Here is a 16826-nt window from a genome sequence, read left to right on the forward strand (position 1 = left end):
TTGCTTATGGAAGAGACTTATTGGTTGGGCTATAGCATGTCCCACATTATTTTTGCATAGTCATAGTTTCATTTAACTTGTTCCTCATATTTTTTGTCAAATGCAAGGTAGTGCTAACAGCTAGATTACATTCTAGCTCACCTTTTTTTTTTTTTTTTTTTTGGTAAGAATGCTGCATCAATGGTACTGTGTACTTCCTGATGCATCACATCAGGGAGACACAAACAGCACGGTTGACCCACTCCTAATAATGCTGAAAGCAAGCAGTGGGTTCATGTGATATCAACCTGTTCCCCCCACTGTAAAGTTCCCATCGATCTTTCATCTTATGGTTTCATCTATTGATGACCTTTGCCTGAATCAATCAAGATAGAATTTTTAAGTCTCAGATTATGTTGTGTACATCCTAAATACAGATCTTAGGAGTATAAGGTTAATATGTATAACCTTCTGACTATAGTTGGCCCTTGAACAACATAGGTTTGAACTGGGCAGGTCCACTTATACGTAGATTTTTTTCAATAGTAAATACTACAATACTGCACAATCCAAGGTTTGTTGAATCTGAGGATGTAGAATCTCTGGTGCAGAAGAGGGAACCATGGATACAGAGGAACCTCATATGCAGAGGGCTGATTATAAGTTATATGCAGATTTTCGACTGTGAGGAGGGTCAGCACCCCGAACCTCCACGTTGTTCAGGGTCAACTGTACTTTTAAATGAGAAGTAAAGTACAGGTATTCCTTTTTTTAATTAAACTTTTTAATTTTTGAGAAAGTTTTAGATTCATATGCCATTGTAACAAATAATACAAAGAGATACCTTGTTCTCTTTTCCAGTTTCCCTCAGTAGCAACATCTTGCAAGATACTATTTTTGTTAGATGGAGTGTCCTATAAATGTTGATTAGATCTGCTGGTTGATGACTCTTGAGTTCTTCTATATCCTTGCTGATTTTCTGGTAGTTGTTCTACCTATTGTTAAGAGATGGGTGTTGAATTCTCCAATTACATTTTTTTTTTAATTTATTTATTTTGGCTGCACCAGGTCTTAGTTGTGGCACATGGGATCTTTAGTTGTGGCACATGGGATCTTTCTTTTAGTTGCAGCATGAGGGATCTAGTTCTCTGACCAGGGATCGAACCCGGGCCCCGTGCAATGGGAGCGCAGAGTCTTACCCACTGGACCACCAGGGAAGTCCCCACCAATTATAATTGTGGATTTATCTCTTTCTACTTTCATGTCTATCAATTTTTTCTTCAAATATTTTGGTAGCTCTCTTTGGTGTTTAAACATTTAGGATTGCTATTCCTTGATGGGTTGACTCTTTTCATCCTTACATAACATCCCTCTCTGTCTCTAATAGTTTTCTTTGTTCTGAAGTCTACTTTCTTAGATACCTATATAGCCATGTTGGCTTGCTCTTGATTGATGTTTGCATGATATAACTTTCACCATCCTTTTACTTTCAACCTGCCTATATCATTATATTTTAAGTGAGTTTCTGTAGAAAGCATGTAGTAAGGTCATTTTTTAAAATCCACTCTACTAAGCTCTGTCTTTGAAATGATATGTTTAGACCATTTACCATTAATGTAATTATTTACAAGTTAGGGCTTAAGTCTGCCATTTTATTTTTGGTTTTGTTTTATTCTCTTTATTTTTTTTCCCCCCACACCACATGGCTTTAGTTCCCCGACCAGGATTGAACCCAGGCACCCTGCAGTGGAAGCATGGAGTCTTAACCACTGGACCACCAGGGAATTCCTCAGTCTCAGTTTTTTTTTTTTTTTTTTTTATGCTTTCCTGTAGGTTAACTGAACATTTTTTAAAGAATTATATTTTGATTTAATTACAGTGTTTTTGAGTATTTCTTTTTGTATAGCTTTTTAAAAATAAATTTATTTTATTTATTTATTTTTAGCTGTGTTGGGTCTTGGTTGCTGCGTGTGGGCTTTCTCTAGTTGCAGCAAGCAGGGGCTACTCTTCGTTGTGGTGCACGGGCTCCTCATTGTGGTGGCTTCTCTTGTTGCGGAGCATGGGCTCTAGGTGCGTGGGCTTCAGTAGTTGTGGCTCACAGGCTCTAGGCATGTGGGCTCAGTAGTTGTGGAACTCGGGCCCAGTAGTTGTGGTGCATGGGCTTAGTTGCTTCGTGGCATGTGGGATCTTCCCGGACCAGGGAGCAAACCCATGTCCCCTGCATTGGCAGGCGGATTCTTAACCACTGTGCCACCAGGGAAGTACCTGTATCGCTTTTTAAGATTGCTCTAGAGCAACAATCAACTGGTGGCATCATTTTACAAGTTTAAGTGTAGAAACCTTAACTCCCTTTCCATTCCTTCACTCTCCTCTGTTTATAATAGTCTTGAATATTTCTTCTACATGCATTTAGAACCACATTAGTATTATAATTTTTGCTTCAACCATCAAATGTAATTTAGAAAACTTAAGGAAAACCTATTGTATTTACCCATATTTTGCTACCATGTTTTTTCTTCCTTCCTGATGCTCCAAAATTCCTTCTTTCATCATTTTCTATTTGTTTGTTTGTTTAGAGAACTTCCTTTAGCTATTCACTTAGGGTGGATCTGCTGACAACAAAGTTGTAGTTTTTCTTCATCTGAGAATGTCTTGATTCCCCCTTCATTCCAGAAGGATGTATTTGCTGGGTATAGGATTCTGGGTTGATGATTCTTTTCTTTCAGCACTTGAAAAATTGTTGCACCACTTCCTTCTTTTCTCAGTATTTGCTGGCATGGGTGGTAGTAAGGGAGGCCACAGTTTTTATTCTACGATGTTTGGCTGGAATACATTTTTCTGTCTTGCCAGGATGCCCCTTTCCTAGTTCTTTGGCTAGAGAAAGCAGGCTTTTGTTGGGGCTTTTTCTGTCAGTGTCAGTATGCATTTCCAGGTTGTTGGCTTTGTCAGCTTTCAGTTTGGGATATATAAGGAAAAAGAAAACTCAGGAAACTCACCTCTGTCATTCCTTGGGTACTGAGGTCCCTAGCTAGTCTGGGTTCTTCTTTCTGCCTTTCAGAGTCTTCTCATGTTTGTGTTATGCATAGTGTCCAGGGTTTTTATTTGTACTTAGTAGGAGGAATAAGGAAAAGTATGTCTATTTTATCTTCCTGTAAGCAGAGGTCATTTTGGCATGTTAAAAAATAAAGTTACAAATACACTTTACATATGATTTAGCACTCCCACTTCTAGATGTGTACCAAAGAAAAATAAAAACATATGTTCAAATACTTACACACAAATGTTTATGTCAGTTCATTCACAAGAGCCCCAAACTGGAAACAACCAATTAACTTGTGGTATACCCATACAATGGAATATGATATAATCAGCAATAAAAAGGAATGAACTACTGGTATACACAACAACATGGATGAATCTCAGAAATATCATGCTATGGGACTTCGCTGCTGGTCCAGTGGTTAGGACTCCACACTTCCACTGCAGGGGGCACAGGTTTGATCCCTGGTCAGGGAACTAAGATCCTACATGCCACGTGGCAGGGAAAAAAAATCATGCTAAGTGAAAGAATCCAGACACAAAAGACTACGTATTACATGATTCCACTTTTATAAAATTCTAGAAAAGGCAAATTAATACTGACAGAAAGCAGAGTAGTGGTTTCTAGGAGCAGAGTTTGAGGGATGTAACTGACTATAAAGTAGCATAAGTGACCAACTACACACTTAAATTGGTGAATTTTATTGTATGTAAGTTATACCTCAATAAACCTGGTTGTTAAAGATTTATATTATTCCTAAATACAAATTAAAACCACAATGAGATACATTCCCCATGAGAATAGGTAAAATTAAAATAACTTAAAAAACCAATTAGTTTACCATCATGGTTGGTGGCTACATTACTCCACTCTTCTGAATCATGCTTTCTTACCCCTGGACAAGTCTTGTACCTAAGGATCCATAGCGCCATTCATCTGGGTAAAGCAGAAGTTGAGATATTCTCTGTCTCTATAGGGTGGACAACTGCTTATTCATGAAAATACCTAAGGACCAGGCTTTGTCCTTGACTGGATCTTCTAATACATCACAATAATTATTTTTTGGACATGACCCAACTTACATGGTTTTGATTCAGAAAGAACTTATTAAGGATGAGAATGTTGAATTGGAGAATTAGAGCTTCCTGTTATTTATTTATTTTATACAGCAAGTAGAGCTTCCTTTTTTTAAAAAAATAGATTTATTTATTTATTTTTGGCTGCGTTGGGTCTTCGTCGCTGCCCATGGGCTTTCTCTAGTTGCTGCGAGCAGGGGCTACTCTTCGTTGTGATGCATGGGCTTCTCATTGCCGTGGCTTCTCTTTGTTGCGGAGCATGGGCTCTAGGCGCGTGGGCTTCAGTAGTTGTGGCGGGCAGGCTCAGTAGTTGTGGTGCACTGGCTTAGTTGCTCTGCGGCATGTGGGATCTTCCTAGACCAGGGCTCGAACCCGTGTCCCCTGCATTGGCAAGCGGATTCTTAACCACTGTGCCACCAGGGAAGTCCTCACGTATAACTTTTGATCTAGAGTATATAATTATTCTTCTCAATTAAATTCGCTCATTTTTCATTCTACGATTTCTTATGCATGTCAGAGGAGTAAAGCAGCAGCTGCTGATGTGTGGTATCAAGAATAGAAATACTTCACAAATAGAAAATAATGCCAGTTTTGTATCAGTGTCAGATACTTCAAATAGAAAATCAGTCAATTCCAATAATAATTAAAAATTTTCCACCCAATTCATGGAATCAAAGTAAAGCTTTTGGAAGTTCGTTTTGTTGAAGGTGACACTACTGTGAATGATATTTTAAATTCAGTTATAAAGTTCAACAATGAAGATAAACATGTTTTTGTAATGGCCATATACTTACAAATCTTCGTGCATCACAGTGTTTGTTAAAAATAGTCTTATTAAATTAAAAACCAACAGTGGTTCTCAAACAAGTGTGCATCAGAATTACCTGAAGCGCTGCTTAAAACAAATTGCAGGGCCCCACCCACTAGAGTTTCTGATTTAGTAGGTCAAGCGTGAGGCACAGTAATTTACATTTCTAACAAGTTCCCCAATGATGCTGATGCTGCCAGCCCTGAGACCATATTTTGAGAGCAACTGGCTTACAATTTCACTGTTAGAATCTCTCTATCACTACGTAATTCAATTCAGACAGTATAGACCAGGAGTCTGCAAACTATCGCCCATGGGCCAAATCTGACTCACTGCCAGTTTTCACAAATAAAGTTTTATTGGAAATTTGGAACAAAGCCATATCTATTATCATCTGTGGCTGCTTCCTCACTACAAAGGCAGAGTTGAATCACTGCAATAGAGACCATATGGCCTGCTGATATGGACTGAATGTTTGTGGGTTAGTTTAGGGCTAATCCACTAATTGGTTGGGTGGCACTTATAATAGTCACTATACAAATTCACATGTTGATCTAATCACCAAAGTGATGGTATCAGGAGGTGGGGCCTTTGGGAGATTCTTAGGTTATGAGGGTGGAGCCCTCATGAGTGGGATTAGTGCCCTTATAAAAGAAACCCCACAGAGCTCCCTTACCCCTTCTGCCAAATGAGAACACAGCAAGAAGATGGCTGCCTATGAACCAGAAAGCAGGTTCTCACCAGACACCAAATCTGCTGATGCCTTCATCTTGGACTTCTAGCCTCCAAAACTGAGAAATTTCTATTGTTTATAAGCTACTCAATCTGTCGTATTTTGTTTTAGCAGCCCAAATGGACTGACACCCACAAAATATAAAATATTTACTACCTGGCCCTTTACAGAAAAGATTGATGACCTCTGATACAGACCACAGTGGAATTAAGTTTTCCTTATATTATCATGAGACTACAGAATATTGATTTACTTGTATATTCATTGATCATTCTCTACTTCTACAATGCCATTTTCCACTTTGATAACAACCACAAGAAAATTCTTTAACAACTGGTATTTACTATTACTATTAATGTCCCTAGTAAGAGCATTTGTTATCAAGTACAAGTCTCTCCAATATGGAATTGGAAAGATTCTTGGGAAGCAATAAAGATTTTCAAAAAGCTTCTTGTGTGAAAGTTTGGAAAGTCAGGGTTGTTTTATTATACCTAGAAGAGTGCTGAGGCAGAAGCGGTGTTAAAAAAAATTAAAAAATAAAAACCTATGGAGTAGAAATGTATTTTCTCATAAGCAATTAAGGATCTTGACATTCCGACCTTCCTTACTGCTTCTAAAATGTATTCAGAATGCAAATTTGAGACACTGGTGAATTAACCATCACAACCACTAGTAACAAGCAGGCCAGAATGGAGAGGAAGCACATAGGTCAGCCAGATGCCCTCCCTCGAGTCTTTAGCTTCAGGAGTCCCCTTTCTGTCACATTGATTCGAGTACACAAAATCTATACCAACTCATTTTTCCGGTCTTCTATACGGTACACAAGTCTCTAGTTTTTGAGGTTGGTTAAGTATGTTTGTCACTTTCCAGATCCAACTCTGTTCCTTTGTCTTTTGAAAAAGCTCTTTAGTAGGGACTTCCCTGGTGGTCCAGTGGGTAAGACTCCGTGCTCCCAATGCAGGGAGCCTGGGTTCGATCCCTGGTTGAGGAACTAGATCTCGCATTCATGCTGCAACTAAGAAGTCTGTATGCCACAACTAAGAAGTCCACATGCCGCAACTAAAGATCTCGTGTGCCGCAACTAAGACCCGGTGCAACAAAAAAAATAAATTAAAAAAAAATAAACATTAAAAAAAAAAAAAGAAAAAAGGAAAAGCTCTTTAGTAATGAAATGGCTGAATTCAAGTGACCATCAAATATGTGTGAGATACCCTCCCCGAAAGGATCTAACAAACGGGAAATGACCTAGCATATGACGCATCCCTGATGGAGACACTCGGGACTAAAGGTCTCCTGACCAGTCAAGTGGCTCATCTTCTTGACCTGACCACTTAGGACCACTGCTCCCTGAGAAAGAATTTATCTTCCAAAGATGACCATCTGTTTCTCTCACATCCTCTTTTTACAACATAACTCAGACACTCCTCCATGAGGCAAGAGGGATGCCTGCCCTTGGAAGCTAGCAGCACATGCTGTGGGGAAGCCCAGGCCACATGGAGGGGTCACATGTAAGTGATGACAACAGCTGACAATCAGCATTAATTGTTAGACATGTGAATTAGCCTGCAGGTGATTTTAGCCTCCAGCTGTAATGGTACTTCTCAGACACAGGGGAACAGATGAGTATTCCCCACTGAGCCCCGTCAAACAGCAGACTTCTGAGCTAAATGACTGTGTGTTTTTTTTTAAAAAAGAAACAGCTTTAGGACTTCCCTGGTGGCGCAGTGGTTAAGAATCCGCCTGCCAATGCAGGGGACACGGGTTCGAGCCCTGGTCTGGGAAGATCCCACATGCCACGTAGCAACTAAGCTCATGCGCCACAACTACCGAGCCTGTGTTCTAAGAGAGCTCATGAGCCACAACTACTGAATCCCACGTGCCTAGAGCCCGTGCTCCGCAACAAGAGAAGCCACCGCAATGAGAAGCCCGCGCACCACAACGAAGAGTAGCCCCCACCCGCCGCAACTAGAGAAACCCCGTGCGCAACAACGAAGACCCAACACAGCCAAAAATAAATAAATAAATAAATAAATAAATAAATAAATAAATATATATATATATATATATAAAAGCTTTGTTGAGACATAATCCACATTATTATACACCCATTTATTTTATTTTATTTATTTTTATTTTTGGCTGCATTGGGTCTTCGTTGTTGCGCATGGGGTTTCTCTAGTTGCAGTGAGCAGGGGCTACTCTTCGTTGTGGTGCGCAGACTTCTCATTGCAGTGGCTTCTCTTGTTGCGGAGCACGGGCTCTAGGCATGCGGGCTTCAGTAGTTGTGGCACGTGGGCTCAGCAGTTGTGGCTCACGGGCTCTAGAGTGCAGGCTCAGTAGTTGTGGCACACGGGCTTAACCGCTCCATGGCATGTGGGATCTTCCTGGATCAGGGATCAAGCCTGTGTCCTCTGCATGGGCAGGTGGATTCTTAACCACTGCGCCACCAGGAAAGTCTCTATACACCCATTTAAAGAGTACAATTCAATGTTTTTTTTTTCTTAGTGTATTCAGCATTGTACAACCATCATAATAAACTTTAGAGCATTTTCATCACCTCCCAAAGAAACCTGTACTCATTAGCAGTTAATCTCCATTTCCTCCCAACACCCCCTCAGCCCTAGGCAACCACTTATCTACTTTCTGTCTCTAATACATTTGCCTATTCCAGACATTTCACGCAAGTCGGATCACACAATATGAGGCCTTTTGGAACTGTCATCTTTCACTTGGGATAACATCTTCAAGGTTCATCCACATCGTAGATGTTTCATTACTTCATTCTTTTTTATCGCCAAATAATAGTCCATGGTATGGATATACCACTTTTTATTTATCCATTCATCAGTTGATGGACATTTGGGCTGTCTCTATTTTTTAGCTATTATGGACTTACCTCTGGACTCTCAATTCTGTTCCATCGATCTATATGTCTACCCTTATGCCAGTCCCATACTGCTTTTATTCTCTAGCTTTGTAGTAAGCTTTGAAATCAGGAATTGGAGGACTTTGTTCTTGTTTAAATTTGTTTTGGCTATTCTGTATCCCTTGAATTTCCATATGAATTTTTAAAAAATTTTGCCAATTTCTGTAAAAAAAAAAAAATCCAGCTGGGGTTTTGATAGGGCTTGCACTGAATCTTATTAGGTCAATTTCAGATTTTGTCATCTTAAGCAACTCAATTTTGGGGTGGCTTGTTGTACAACAATAACTGATACTATTATTAATATGAGTGGGGTAATAACTGGTATTACCCCACTTGGGGAAGCATCCATTTTATTATGGGTGAAGACAAAGGAGGGTGTCTTCATTCTAAATAATAAAACTTCATCTGAAAGCTGTCTCCTTCTAGAAAGCAAGTAGGACTTTCCTTTGAACAAAGAGTCTTTGATTGGCGGTTTTGTCTGCATTTCCAGGTTGAGCCCCTTTCATCACTTGAAGAGACTGGTCCAAATGCTGCCTACTGCTGCTGCGTGGCCCACACCCTACCTCTCGCCCAGGGTGTGATTTTTCTGCCCTGGTAATGTTCAAACAGCAACCACTTGACCTGGGATTTCATTTCTTCTGCAGCCTTGGGTGCCTCTTACTTGGGGTAGGGATTTCCTGAGGGAAATGGGGGTCCTGGCTGCCCACGCCCACTCCCACCAGAAGGAGGCCCAGCAGCAGAGCTGAGAATCTGTGGAAGACCAGAAGACAGGAGGCTTTAGCTAAGAGTAAAGCCGCTGCTGAAATGAGTGTGTGTTAAAATGTCCCACAGCATCCTGGAAGGTTTTATTCTTCTTCGTGGGACGCTAACAGTAGGTTTTTGCCCAACTTATTCCATTTCTAAGTATTTAATGATGTAATTCTGTATGAGAGAATATCTACCTCAGGGTATATGACCCTCTTTTCTTCTGTCGCGTGTAGAAGCGTGAGGGCCACCTGCAGCCCCGATGTTGAGAGGTTAGGCTGGGTTCAGGGCAGGAGGCTGGGAGACCCTCCCACCGCCTCTGCCTTTAGACGACTCCAGCTCATGGTTCTACCCCTTTGGCAGGAAGCCCCCAGGCAGGGTGGAAACAAGTCGTAAGCAGTTGAGGAGACAAATTTGTGGGCTTCACTCCGGGCCTGGGCTACAGCCAGGTCAAGTGCCTGCTTTATTCAGACAGGAAATGCATGAATGGGGCTCAGCCCCAGCCTTTACACATTGTGAAGGCAACTGGGAGTGAGGCAGGGATCTAGAAAAATAATGCATGGATCCAGACAATGGAGAAAGACCATGTTAAATCAGCTTAAGGCAAAGAGTGGCCAGGGTGAGAGAGTAGAAGAGGTGACAGAAAAGGAAGAAACCTTGGGCAGCTTGAGCTGTGCTGGGGCCTAGCGGAAGTAGCTGGGACATTCATGGGCAACCAGGTGCCAGGCCTGATCAAAGGCCTGCACGATGGCTGGCTCTAGGGGCCCTTCTTCAGTGGCCACCAAGTTCTGTTCCAGCTGCTCCAGGCTGGACATGCCCAGGATGACCGCGTCCCCGTGGGCACCCTGCAAGGGGAGACGGCCAGACGTCAACACACTAGTGCACCACAGTGACCCCAGTCACACACGCTCCCCCCACTCCCCCCACAGCCTTGCCCCTGCCAAAACTTGGGACCTGATTTTTAAAATTTATACTCTACATAGTTCTAGAGAGCACTTAAGGTACCTTCAACAACTGTAACTATGTGACCCCAAACCCTGTTTTCTTTCCTCCTGCTGCCACACTGCTCATCCTCATTCAGACCTAAGTTCAGAGCCCAGTTCTGCCACTCAGCAGCTGTGTAAACTAGGTTTAGCTATTTAACCCCCCTGAGACTCAAATCTTCTCAATTTTCAGCGTGGTTATGGGAATGAGAAATTATGCAAAGCATTTAGCTCCCACTTATTGAAAACCTACTATATACATGTCAGAGACTATGCAACTGTGTAAGGCTGAAGCTGGAGAAAAGTTTTAGCCAGGAAGACAGGGGACACCAAAGAGAGAGGGAAACCCCACCTCCCCCCAGAGGAGCCAGACCAGTGGGTTTTACAGTCAAATCTGTGACAATTTTCTATCCCTTTCACAGCTGTATGAACCCCAGTTTGCTTATCAGTAAAACTGGAATAATCACACTTCATCAGGTCTAGGTAATAATTCAATCCATGTTAGTAAAGCCCTCATTATAGGGCCTGGCACTTGGACAGCTACTCAGAACAACAGAAAGGCTGCCGTGAAAACTGGAACAAAGAGAAATTTCAGAGGGAAAAACTACTTAGGAATCACCTGAAGGTAATGCTGGCTTCCCGAAGAGAGCAGAAGTGGGGCTTCCAGGGACGATGGGTTACCTGGAGCTGGGAGTGGTGGTACATCCACCGGAGGGCGGCCGAGGTCATGCTGGGGGCGCTGGGGCCATACGCAGCCTGCAGGGCCTTCTCCACCAGGGCAATGGCCTTGAAGTGGTGTTCCTTCCAGAAGCTGAGCAGGTGGGGAGGGTAGCACAGGGGTCAGGACCATGGGGTCACACTGGGGGCCACCGCCAAAGAGTCAAACAGGACAGCTGCTCTCACCCCATCCCTGTAGCATGGAGGGGCTGGTATCCCCTCTAGCAATGGGTCTCCTGCTTTATTGAACCACCCAGGATGCTGGCTCCCTCACCAGAGACCTCAATGACATCTTTACGCCTAAGAATGCAAAGCCTGCCCTTACTTTACCTAGGGAAATAGGCAGCAAGTACAGGGGCATGACTCGGCCCCAGGACTGCTGAGCCTCCATCCAGGGCCCTCTCCTTCCCTATTTGCAGGGGATGAGCACTTCTCAGGGAGGAGCTATGATTTGGAAGACCTGGCATAAGGTCCAGGGATCCTCATTCCTCACGGAGGTCCCAAGAAAACAAGAAGAAACCCTATAGAAGTCTTCAGAATTCCTCCAGGAATCAAAAGAGGCAGGTCCAGGCAGCAAGGGATGGCCTGGAGACCCAGGAAAGCAGCCTAGAACTCCTCCATTTCAGATAAAGGGGACCCCCTCCCACCCCACCCATCCTGATGCAACCCATCTCCAGCTCACCGATTCCTGTAGATCTCTGCCCAATTGGTCCCAAAGAAACGGCCCACAGGTTGTTTCCTGTCCTTGTCCTCATACTTGTACTTGCCGGTCAGCAGGCCCCCTGCGGGAAGGCTGTAATCAGATCCCCTGGCACTGCTCCCAGAGGCTGCTCTGGACCGGAAGTGGGGGTGATGGTGGGGGACCCAGGAGGGATGGAGGACCCAGCCCAGCCTCTTGTCAAACCCTTCCCTGCTTCCCAGGTCCGGGGCCGGGCATCCCCCAGGTCAGGAATAGGGAGAAACAGGACCAGAAATGCCCCCCCCGGATCTGGGAGGGGAGCCCGTCCCCACAGCAGCCCATATCCCATACCAGCCAAAGGGTTGTAGGCGTAGAACCTCAGTCCAAAGTGCCTGATGCAGGGGAAGAGCTCTGTCTCCACCTGCCGGGTGGTGGCGTTGTACATGCCCTGTGGGCAGAAGGGCCAGCTGGAGAGGGTGCCTGGGTCAGGGGACCCCAGTCTTCTTTAAAAACCTTCAGTCAAAACCTGCCCAGGACTTCAGCAATGATTTCCAACATCCCTAGTGGTGGCTGGGCGATGGGGAGATGGTGCTGGGCCCCAGGAAAAGACAGTGGACGGGATATGTCATTCCACACATATCTGTAGGCACCAATTGTGGGCTGGACACTGAGTTCCCAAACACCAGCGGATCTAGTAAGGTCTCTGCTTCCAAGAGATGTTAGAGTCGAATTAAAAACAAAGACAGAGGTCAGGTGATCACATAAAGGTGGGTTCGGTGATCATAGCAGATTCTCCCAAATACTTGCTCAATGTATGAAGATGGGGTTTGGAGATGGGAGGCCCCGCTGGGCTGTTGGGAAAGGCTTCCAGAGGAAGAGGCATATAAGTGAGACCTGGGCACTCGTTCCCACGAGAAGCGGGGAGGAGTGTTCCAGGCTGACTGCAGAGGGAGAAGCAGGCAGGAAGGGGAGCCTGGGCCGGAGAGAGCAGGTGCCTATTGGCTGGGCTGAGGGTACCCGGGAGCCATCTACAGGCTGTGAGCAGGGGAGGCAGGGGAGTGGCTGCTATGGAGAGGGCACGGGGTTGGGGGGGAGATTGGGGGGGGGGAGTGGGAGGGGCCAAGAGGACCCGGGACCAGCAGGCACCCAGGAGACAGAGGCCTCTGCAGCCCTGGTCTCACCTGGTACACGGTGGGCAGGATCCAGTTGTTGCTCTTGCACAGGGTACAGATCTCGGCCACTTCCCAGGCGGCATAGTTGGAGAGGCCAAGCTCCACAAACTTGCCCTGCGGGGGAGAGGCCAAGATCAGAACCCACTGTAGCCCAGAACACCAGGAAGGAGAGACTGGCTGGGGACCCTGGGAGTGGTGTCTGTCCCCAGCTCTGCTCTGGGACAGCCCTGGAGCCTTCACTCTCCTGGGCAACGACAGGCCAAGGAGAGGAGCTGGGGGGCCGCCCTCACCTCCTGGTGCAGCTGGTGGCAGGCACGCAGCGTCTCTTCCACAGGGGTGCCGTGGTCCGGTGCGTGTAGATAGAAGAGGTCAACCTGGGGACACTGCAGCCGCTTCAGTGACGTCTCCAGCTGGGACCGGAGGCTTTCAGGCTTCAGTGACTTCCCTTCCCAGGGATTGGCCTTGGTAGCGATTTTCACTTTGTGGGAAGAATGTAATGGTTAAGAAACTTATTGTAACCACTTACTAGCCATGTGACCCTGACTAAATTACTTAAGTTCTCTGAGTTTCAATTCTCTAATCTATAAAGTGGGGATGGTAACAATGGAACTGTCTTCACAGGGAGAGCATGAGGATTGAATAATGTCTCATGTGCGAGCTCCCAATGCTCACTGCTGCTATATTATTAGTCACCAAACTGCTAGCTGTTCCAAGCCCTGTAGTAGAGGCCAAGTGCACAGAGATGAACTAAACACACTCAATTTCTGCCCTCAAGGAGGTCACAAGCTAGAAGGTGATGTTACAATATGTAAGTGCAGTAGAGCCCAGAGGAGAAGTATGTGGCCAACCTGGGAATTCCAGGGAGGGCTTCCTGACCCCGCAAGTTGAGTCTCCAAAAAAGCATCCTGGGACTTCCCTGGTGGTCCAGTGGTTAAGACTCTGCACTTCCACTGCAGGGGGCATGGGTTTAATCCCTGTTCGGGGAACTAAGATCCCGCATGCTGCGCGGTGCGGCCAAAAAAAAAAAAAGAAGAGTCCCAGCCAACAAGGAAGGGTGGGAAGCACATTCCGAAGGGTGGGAACTTGGACAAAGCCACAAAGGCAAGAAAGCACAGTACGTGAAGGCCATACGTGCAACTCTGAGTTATAAACTCCAGGCAGGGAGCAGTGGTACACGAGACAAGAGAAGGGGGTCCAGACCTAATCCCAAAGGGTTGTCTCAAATACCATCATTCAAAGGTTTTATGAGTGAACTGGTCAGCTGTGTTCACTCTGGCTGCCGTATAGAGAGAGAAGTCGAGGGGGCAGGCCTGAAGACAGGGGGACAAGTAAAGAGGCTGCTGCAGGAATTCAGGAAAGAGATGCAGCTGCTGAACATAACCGCTGGCAGATCCATTTGAGAGAGAGGTAGAAGGCAAAATGGGCAGAAGGCAGTGACAGTTTCCCCCCTCTCCTTCCAGACTCCTGGAAGCGTGCACATCCGCATATCCACCGTAGAGACACACTCTGCCTGAGAACAAGAGAGTGTTCTGCCCTGCAAGCAGCTTGGAAGTGCTATAAAGAATGCTGGCTCTCTGGGGGATTCCCTGGTGGCGCAGTGGTTAAGAATCTGCCTGCCAATCAAAGGGACACAGGTTCGAGCCCTGGCCGGGGAAGATCCCACATGCCGCAGAGTAACTAAGCCCGTGCGCCACAACTACTGAGCCTGAGCTCTAGAGCCCGCAAGCCACAACTACTGAGCCCACGTGCCATAACTACTGAAGCCTGCGCGCCTAGAGCCTGCGCTCCGCAACAAGAGAAGCCACCACAATGAGAAGCCCGCGTACTGCAACGAAGAGTAGCCCCCACTCGCTGCAAATAGAGAAAGCCCGCGCACAGCAATGACAACACAACACAGCCAAAAATAAATAAATAAATAAATGTATATAAATATTAAAAAAAAAGAACGCTGGCTCTCTGGATTCTGCACTTTCCATACTTGGCAAACGCAACTCAGTAATCCAGAGGGGAGGTAGTCATCAGACCACTTGGATGTTGGAGAGACCAAGTCCCTCAGCTTCTCGTCCAGATTTTTTCCATTCCCCACATTTCTCAAACCCCCTGCATTCTTGGTGTGAACTTTGCCTCAGGTCTGACCTGAGGACTTTGACTCTGTGAGTGCCTGGCCTCAAAGAAGGAAGCAGGGAAGGACTGGAGGGGGAGAAACCAATTCAGAAATAAAATCTTCATTAGTCACGAGAGGCACCCAGGTGAACTAGAGAGTGTGGGTCTGAGATGTACATCCCCAAGTCTGTTCCTCCAGATCCACCAAGCTATGAATCTAAGGAGGACCCAGAGGGGGATGCCCCCAACACAAGGGCTGGGAAGAAAGAGTCTCAGGATGGAAAAGAGGAGGCAGAGTGCAGTAGTAATAGTATCAGCTGACTTCACTGGGTCCCACCATGTGCCAGGCACCCTCCTAGGCACTTCCAATGGCATCAGGCTGATGAGGGACCGTCCCTCCACACACACATCCTCCACTCAAGCACACCTGCCTCCTGGCCATCCACACAGCAGTCTTGGCACAGCTATGCCCCCAGCTTCTCATAACATTTTGCCTCATGCTCTGCCCAGCAAACTACTGTTGTTCCTTGAAGGCCCAGCCTCAGTGTACTCTGAGCCTTCCCTAGGGCCTCTGCCTGGCCCCATCATGCCTTCTGTAAAAGTGCTTCCTCTTCTAGGCTCCTCTGCAATCATTTGCTTCAATCTTCCCCACTAGACTCTGAGCTCCCTGCGGGTGGGTTAGAGACACTTTCCCCCTATAGCTCCATAAGAAGCTGGCATAGGGCTACAGGAGTGGACAGAAATGCCTTACCCTCTCTCTCACGCCTCTCCACTCTTTACCCCACCACCTCTGCTCCCCCAGCCCGGTCTATGGCAATGCTACAGCTCTCCGTGAGAGAGCCAGGGGTACTGCCAACTGAATAGAGCAAAGTCTAGGGACTGATGAAAGACCTGGATGAGAAAAGGGCTCTCGAGGAGCGCATGGGCATTGAGGACAATGGGGAGAGGGGCATAGGCAGAGCGCCTGGGGACCGGTTATGGGCACCTGGCAGGGTTGGAGGCGGGTACGGCATAGCTCTGGAGACCAGTGCCGCAGAGAGGTGCACTAAGAAAGCAACTGGGGTAGGAAGCCAAGAACTAGATCAGGCTCGGGGGTTACCGAGTTGCAATCCCCAGACGAAGAAGCGGAGGGAAAGGTGGTCAGGATAAAGCGCTGTTCAGCTGTCGGGGCTGGATGTGCAAGGGAGTTGAGGAGCGGGGGGTTCACAGAGCTGCGGGATGGCCAGGGGAGGTGGGCGCCCCGGGGGCGGGACGAAGCTGTCGGCCCTGACCGCAGCGTGCGCGTGGCTGGGGTCGGGTCAGCGTCCTGCGGGACGGGTCTGTACTGCACGGTGCAGGGAGAGGACAGGCGGTCGGTGCGCGGGCGCCAGAAGTTACCTTTGCAGTCGCCGCCGCCCAGCCCGAGCCCCAGGCCGCCCAGGATGCTCTCGGACTGGCCGTCGCTGTACATGAAGGCTGTGTCCAGCTCCGTGTGGCCGCGCTCCAGGAAGGCGCGCACTGCCGCAGCGCTGGCGGGCGCGTCCATGCGGCGCCCCATCTCCATGGTGCCCAGCACGGTGGCGGGCCGGATCGGGGAGCCTGAGGTGGCACGCGGGCCCCGGGACATGGCGGCTGCGGTGGCGGCGGTGCGAGCCTCGGGCGGCCTGGGGGTACGAGCGCAGCGGACGGCGGCGCGGGTCACGGCGCGAGACAAGGTGCTCAGCATGAGGTCGGCGCCTGCGCGCTGGATCGCCTCGGGCCCCGCCTCCCTGCCGAGGGGGAGAAGCGCTGCGCCCCCTCACGCAACATACGCTCGCTCGCCAGCCATGACTCCCGGAACCTTCCGCCAAGTGTGCGGCGCAAGAGGCGGAGCCGCGCAGCTCCGGG

General features: G+C 47.0%; 1 protein-coding gene across 1 annotated transcript; it reads right to left on the minus strand.

Annotated features, from left to right (window-relative positions):
* Positions 1-9719: 9719 nt before the first annotated feature.
* On the minus strand, positions 9720-16773 carry LOC118890741 (aflatoxin B1 aldehyde reductase member 2). Its single transcript, XM_036843988.1, has 7 exons — positions 16338-16773; positions 13148-13335; positions 12867-12971; positions 12037-12133; positions 11689-11788; positions 10971-11100; positions 9720-10151 (listed from the first exon to the last, which is right to left on the minus strand). The coding sequence occupies exons 1-7, from the start codon at positions 16663-16665 to the stop codon at positions 9990-9992; spliced, it is 1110 nt and encodes a 369-aa protein (XP_036699883.1). The 5' UTR covers positions 16666-16773; the 3' UTR covers positions 9720-9989.
* Positions 16774-16826: the final 53 nt, after the last annotated feature.

Source organism: Balaenoptera musculus, chromosome 1 (genome assembly GCF_009873245.2).
Source record: "Balaenoptera musculus isolate JJ_BM4_2016_0621 chromosome 1, mBalMus1.pri.v3, whole genome shotgun sequence".
Classification (NCBI taxonomy): domain Eukaryota; kingdom Metazoa; phylum Chordata; class Mammalia; order Artiodactyla; family Balaenopteridae; genus Balaenoptera; species Balaenoptera musculus.

Excerpts from the sequence above, each read along its gene's own strand:
- LOC118890741 (XM_036843988.1), bottom strand. The coding sequence starts at position 16,665 with ATGCTGAGCACCTTGTCTCGCGCCGTGACCCGCGCCGCCGTCCGCTGC. Across the intron at positions 13,336-16,337 it reads GGGCGGCGGCGACTGCAAAG|TGAAAATCGCTACCAAGGCC; the intron begins GTAACTTCTGGC and ends CTTCCCACAAAG. Across the intron at positions 10,152-10,970 it reads ACCACCACTCCCAGCTCCAG|GGTGCCCACGGGGACGCGGT; the intron begins GTAACCCATCGT and ends CTCCCCTTGCAG.